We start from the raw sequence: 6285 nt of genomic DNA, 5'->3' as shown, positions 1-6285 counted from the left end.
TGGTTAAGCGTTATGGAGGCTACTGTATCAACGGCTTTAGGTTTAACACCATCGGTTTCGAAGAGAGACGACAAACGCAAAATAGCGGTGTGTTCTGCTCCTTCTCGCAACTGTCATACGCTAGTTCAAAAGATCTAAATCCGATACAAGGTGAAATCTATTGCTACGGTCAGGTAGAAGACATTGTGGAGATTTTCTATGGGATTAATAATGAAGTCAGACATGTGATGTTTAAGGTTCGTTGGAGTGAGCTGAAAAAGGCGAAGGATGACTACGGTTACACACTCGTTAATCTTAACAAGGAAATATATCAGACTGAAAAGTACATGTTAGCTGCTCACGCAAAACAGTGCTTTTATGTCAAAGATATAATGAAAAATGACGAATGGGTTGTCCTTAAGAATCCGCCTAGATCCTACATTCATGAAGCCGTGTCTGACGAAGATCATGAAGATGTTATCTTGGCCGACGAAACAGTTGCTGAGTTTTCCTTGACACAAAATAATCTGGTGGATGAAATTGCACTGGCGCGCCCTGATGTACCTGCGATTATATGTGAGCCAAGGCGTAAAATCAAAAAACGAGTCCACGGTAGAGTCGATAAAACTATAAGGACAGTCCTTTTGTCTGCACGCACACGGTCGCAGGCTAACCGCACACGGTCGCAGAGTAGAGCCTCAACATCATCATAAGGACATGTATCAGTTTGTGTTATGTAGTATAGTATTGCCTTTATATTATCTGTTTGACTGGTTATCATGTATCAGTTTTTGTCATGTATTATAGTATTGCCTTTATATTATCTGTTTGACTGGTTATCATGTATCAGTTTTTGTCATGTATTATAGTATTGTCTTTATATTATCTGTTTGACTGGTTATCATGTATCAGTTTGTGTTATGTATTATAGTATTGCATTTATATTATCTGTTTGACTGGTTATCATGTATCAGTTTTTGTCATGTATTATAGTTTTGTTGGGTACTCATTATGTTTTCAAAGTATAGATGACAAAAGGATTACGTAAGAGAGCGCTTGAGAGACTTATTGGTAGACATTCTGGAGGCGACGCACATGGCTCTACGTCAGGTATTTTTATTTATTTATTATATCTGTACATTTCTATAAACTATTAATACGAGCCTAACATTATTTTTTCACATTTCCTACGCAGGCCGCATCGCTGCTACACATGACGGGCCGCCACAGGACACAGGACGAGGAGATGCTCCACCTGATGCGGAGACACTCGTTGATCCTGCCCAGCATGCAGAGATGCCGCCGTCGCCTCCTCAGGCTGCAGATGTATTGGAGGAGCGCCGATATGAGCCATATAGCGCAGCTGTAGAAGCTGCGCCACTACCGCCGGATTCTATTCCGGATCAGCGAGCCCACGACCCGGCCAAGGTGAAGGAGGATTGGGATGCTTATCATGATTTGCGACTTATCGCACAGCAGAGGTATGAACAAGCAAGGCGTAGATGCCTCGAATTGAAAGGTGTGTATAGATTTTTATAGTTTATATGTTAATATTTTAATTTGTATTATCGATATTGATTGATTTATATTTCGCCTGAATTTCATTTTTTCGTAGGTACCGAGCGACCTACTAGGCGCGGCCGCAGTAGTACCAAGCCACAGAACCTCGTCCCAGATATTCGTCGGAGGGCCGTGATCCGATGGGAGAACGGCGTGCCTGTCGGGCCATTTGCTAACTCTTTCAACAATTTCCTCGCCGCTTTAGCCAGGAGACATGATTTCTTCAACATATATTTGACGTGGAAGTCGCAGCGGATTGATGCGCTGGTGGCTTGTTGGCGATATATATGTGTGAGTCATTTATTTTAATTCTCATAATTATTAGTCATTTTATTATTTTGTTTAACACACTGATTTGTATCTCTTTTTTCATTGTATGCTGAAGCGATTTTTCTTTCTTGACGATTACGCTTGTGCCTGGACTTACTGTTTCACGCAAATCAATCTATCGTTCAAGAGGTGGCGGTCAGAGCTGAAGAAAAAATATTTTACTCAAAGAACAGAAGATTGGGAGCGTTACTGGCATCTTGACGAGCGCGCCGATGGAGTTGATTTTTTTGCACTTTGCGATTATTGGGACACGGCCGAAGCTCAGGTATTATTGAAGTATATATCTTCGTTTATTGTTTGAAATTCTATATTATATCTGTTTAACATTCTTTTGCAGGAACAAGCTGAAATAGCAAGGAGGAACCGCAATGCGCCCCGCAGTTACGAGCATCACGGGGGCTCCAGGTCCTTCAGCCAGCATTATCATCAATTGGCGCTTGAGGTATATAATATATTAGCTCTTAGGTTATCAATTTGAGTATAATTTATGTGTTATGAGTTAATGATATATGTGAATAAAATAGGGAAGGGGAGAACTCGGGCATTTTGCAGATCGTATTCTGACTGGTTGGAGACCAAATTACGCCGATGAAGTGAAGAAAGCGCAGAACCGGGATCTGGCTGTAAGTAGCAGTTAATTTGTATATTTAATTTTTATTACAATGCAGTATATCGTAGGAGAAATTACATGCTAAGGTGCAGGAGCAATTATCACAGACTCAGGTCGATTCTAACACTCCGACCCGATTAAGTAGAGAGGAGGAGGATAGCATCATCGAGACGGTCATTGGACCGAGTAGGAAGAACAGATACAGGTGGAGAGGATCCGAGCATCGGCCGTACGAGTCCAGTAGCACCTACGAGTCTGCAGCTCCACCAGGATGCAGTTCTTCTCAAGACCCGACTATGGAGCAGCGGATGAAAGCGATGGAAGATTGGCAGTCTCGTCGGGAGTCGGAGATACTCCAGATGGCGGAGGAAGAACGGAGGCGCCGGGAGCAGAGGGAGCTGGAATTCACCCAGTTCATATCGACTCTACCTTCTGATGCTCAGGAGGCATATAGGAGACGGTTTTTGGCGGATCAGGTAATATATATATATATGTATATTTCTTTTTTAATTAAATGAATTAAATATAAAATTCTTACTTAGTTACGAGTATGCCATGTGACTAAATGATATCACACAAACTGTTACACACAAACTATATCTCTCTCCGAAACACAACTAAAATTATATACTTAATGTTTTTATGTGATGGTGGTGTTGATGGTGCGTGCATGCGTAGCGATGGTTGTATTGGATAGTGAGTTGGTTAGTTAGTTGTTATTTTGTTTTGTTGTGGGGCGTTCGTGTGTAGGGTCGTTGGTTATGTTGTTGGTTGGTGGGTGTTTTCGTCGTGGTGGTGGTGGTGGTGGTGATGATGATGGAGGGGGAGGGGGTGGGGGGTAGGAGTTTGGTTGGTTCGTGGGTGGGGGATTGTTATTGTAGTGGTGGTGGTGTTGTTATTGTTGTGTTGTGGTGTTGCATGTGTTGTATTGTCGTGATCGTTATGTGCGTGCTTGATGTTGGGTTTGGTCGTGGTGGGGGAGGGGGAAGTGTGGGGATTGGGTTGAGCTGGGTACTCGTGCGTGCGTGTGTGCGTGTCGGCGGAGATAGGTACGGGTGCGTGCGTTGTTAAAAACATGTGCGTGCTTGCGTATAATACATAAATATATGCCATGATACTCTCTCTGAATCATATAACATGTAAGAATATGCCATGATACTCTATTATTGCTATACTTGCATGTTATGCCTTGTTGTTTTACAATTTGTTACTTTACTGTAAAATTCAGTTTTTGATGATGTACGTATTGCTCTATAACGTTTTATTTATTTTTTTAGGCTGGGACTTCTCGACAAGGTGGAGTTGGTGATGAGGATGAGGATGATGATGATCGGGACTGAGTTTATTTGTTTTAACATTAAAAACAATGGGTGTGCTGTATAAACATTTCTAATGTTGGGATATTTATTATGTTTTTAGTGAAATAATTGTTATATATACGTGAAATATGTGTTATATGAGCTTGTGTTGGGTAAATTTATTGTACAGGTTATTGTTGTGAAATATATTGTACAGGAATTTCTTATTTTCAAAAAAAAATTTAAAAAATTTTAGATTATTTTTAGCGACGGATATTCCGTCGCTAAAAGCTCTTTTAGCGACGGAAAACTGACACGCCAGATGTGCACTAAACAACTTTTAGCAACGGATTTTCCGTCGCCAATAAGTATTGGCGACGGAAAATTATATAGCAACGGATTTTCCGTCGCTATATATCCGTCGCCAAAGGTTTATTTTGGCGACGGAAAATCTGTCGCCAAAAAATTTTTTTTTGGCGACGGATTTTCCGTCGCTATATATCCGTCGCTATAAATTAGCGACGGATTTGCCGTCGCTAAAGGTAGATTTACCTACCCTGACAATAGTGACGGATTTTTAGCGACGGAATTTCTTTTTTTCCGTCGCTAAAACTTTTAGCGACGGATTTTGGACTTTTGGCGACGGAATTTTCCGTCGCCAATAGTCCCCTTTGCAGTAGTGCCTCTTCCAATAACACTACATGGTTCCTTATCCTCTAAGTATGCTTTCCCAAAGTCCCCTGCTATATAGTTATGAAGAAGCTTCCTATTAGCAGTGGCGTGAAATGAGGCTCCTGAGTTAATGGCCAAGATATCAGAATCGTTGTCCATAGCTAGGATCAAGGCATCCTGCCCGATATGAGCCTCCTGTTCATTCGCATCCTTCTTTTGTGCTTTACAAGCTGAAGACATATGACCCTCCTGACCGTAGTTCCAACACTTCCCTTTGATATGCCTAACTTTCGAATTTGGCCTCTTCTTGTTTGATTTCGAACGATTCCTGTTCTGATTCTTCTTCATCTGGCTACTGTCTCTTTGCTCGAAATTTAGGGCTGAACCTGAACCTTCTGATTCGGACGATTTCCTTCTAACCTCCTCGGATAGAATCATACTAACAACCTCGCTCAACTTCAACTTGTCCTTCCTCACCGAATTACTGATTGCCGTCACACAACCTGCCCAACTACCCGACAACTACGATAGAATCAATAGGGTATGCACTTTGTCATCGAACATGATGTCTACGGAGATGAGTTGCCTAACTATCTGGCATCCTTCTGCCATCTTGAGATTAAAAAGTATCTTGATGAGATGCAGCTTGTTTGCGGAAGACGGTTACTCGTACATCTTCGCGATTGCTTCCATAAGCCCCACCGTCATCTTCTCCTTCAATATGTTGTGTGCGACTGTCTTGACGAGTGACAACCGGATTTGCCTAGAGCCTTCTTATCCAGTATCTCCCAATCCTCATCTGATTCTTCTTTCTTCTTTCCCTTAGCCTTGCCCATCAATGTGCGATACAACTCCTTCTGGTACAGATAGTCCTCCATCTGTGACTTCCGGTAGGCGAAGTCTGAACCGTCAAACTTCTCGATCTTAGATTTGCTTTCCTTTGTTATAACTCTTTCACAATCTTTCTGAACGAAGCTCTGATACCAGTTGTTGGGCATTCTAAACAATCAAATCGAAACATTGCCCTTCCGAACCTTGTGTTTGAGAGTACAAAAGTAGAAAAAATCACAATAAACAAAAGATAAAAAACTTGTATGAAAGTAAACAAGAAAGAACACACCAGATTTAACGAGGTTCGGCAATCGTGCCTAAGTCCTCGGGAGCCACACCATACAATTCTTTGATTAATATTGAAGATGATTACAATACTCATAAATAGGATCTAATCTCTCTGAGATATCTCTGAAGAATTCTCTGAAAACCCTTTTATGATGTCTAATCTCTTCTAAGGCGTTCCATATATATAGAAAACCTAAAACCAAAACAGACTAGAAATTCTAAAACCAAAAAATAAAACAGACTAGGAATCCTAATAATCTATTACCAAAACAGATTAAGAATCCTATTACCAAAACAGATTAGAAAACCTGCTATCCAACAATTTGTTTGATTCCAGCTTTGGGTGTACATCCCTTAGACTAACAGGGACATCCACCTCTACTAGAACCCTAGCATAGACTACTAGCCTTCGTTTAGAAGTGGTAAGATAATCAGTTGTTACGTGAAATCCCGCTAGACTAGCCACCTTACTAATTCCTATTGAGTCCAAAGATTAAGCCTGAAAGCTGGAAGGCTAAATCCACACTGGGTAGGAATTGGACTTATATCTTGCCAATTTCATCGTCCATCCTCCATGGCCTAAGCAGCAGAGGTTTTCCCTCAGTTTGAGATCCGACAGGGAGCTCGAAATTGGCCATTCCCAGCCCCCTGATTGAGATCCAACAGGAGTGCTGTACGAACTAGCTAGCCTTTGCAAATATGAGAACATCCACCATC

General features: G+C 41.5%; 1 protein-coding gene and 1 long non-coding RNA gene across 2 annotated transcripts; both read left to right on the top strand.

Annotated features, from left to right (window-relative positions):
• LOC109831177 lies at positions 1051-1941 on the top strand. The gene is made up of 4 exons (XM_020398514.1): positions 1051-1089; positions 1175-1498; positions 1595-1813; positions 1925-1941. The coding sequence occupies exons 2-4, from the start codon at positions 1276-1278 to the stop codon at positions 1939-1941; spliced, it is 459 nt and encodes a 152-aa protein (XP_020254103.1). The 5' UTR covers positions 1051-1089; positions 1175-1275.
• Positions 2881-3854, top strand: LOC109829531. Its single transcript, XR_002244061.1, has 2 exons — positions 2881-2955; positions 3757-3854. It is a non-coding gene; the product is annotated as an uncharacterized LOC109829531 (long non-coding RNA).

The sequence above is a fragment of the Asparagus officinalis genome, chromosome 2 (genome assembly GCF_001876935.1).
Source record: "Asparagus officinalis chromosome 2, Aspof.V1, whole genome shotgun sequence".
Taxonomy (NCBI): Eukaryota; Viridiplantae; Streptophyta; class Magnoliopsida; order Asparagales; family Asparagaceae; genus Asparagus; species Asparagus officinalis.
The sequence above is the reverse complement of the archived record's forward strand: the minus strand, read 5'-3'. Positions and strand labels throughout refer to the sequence as shown.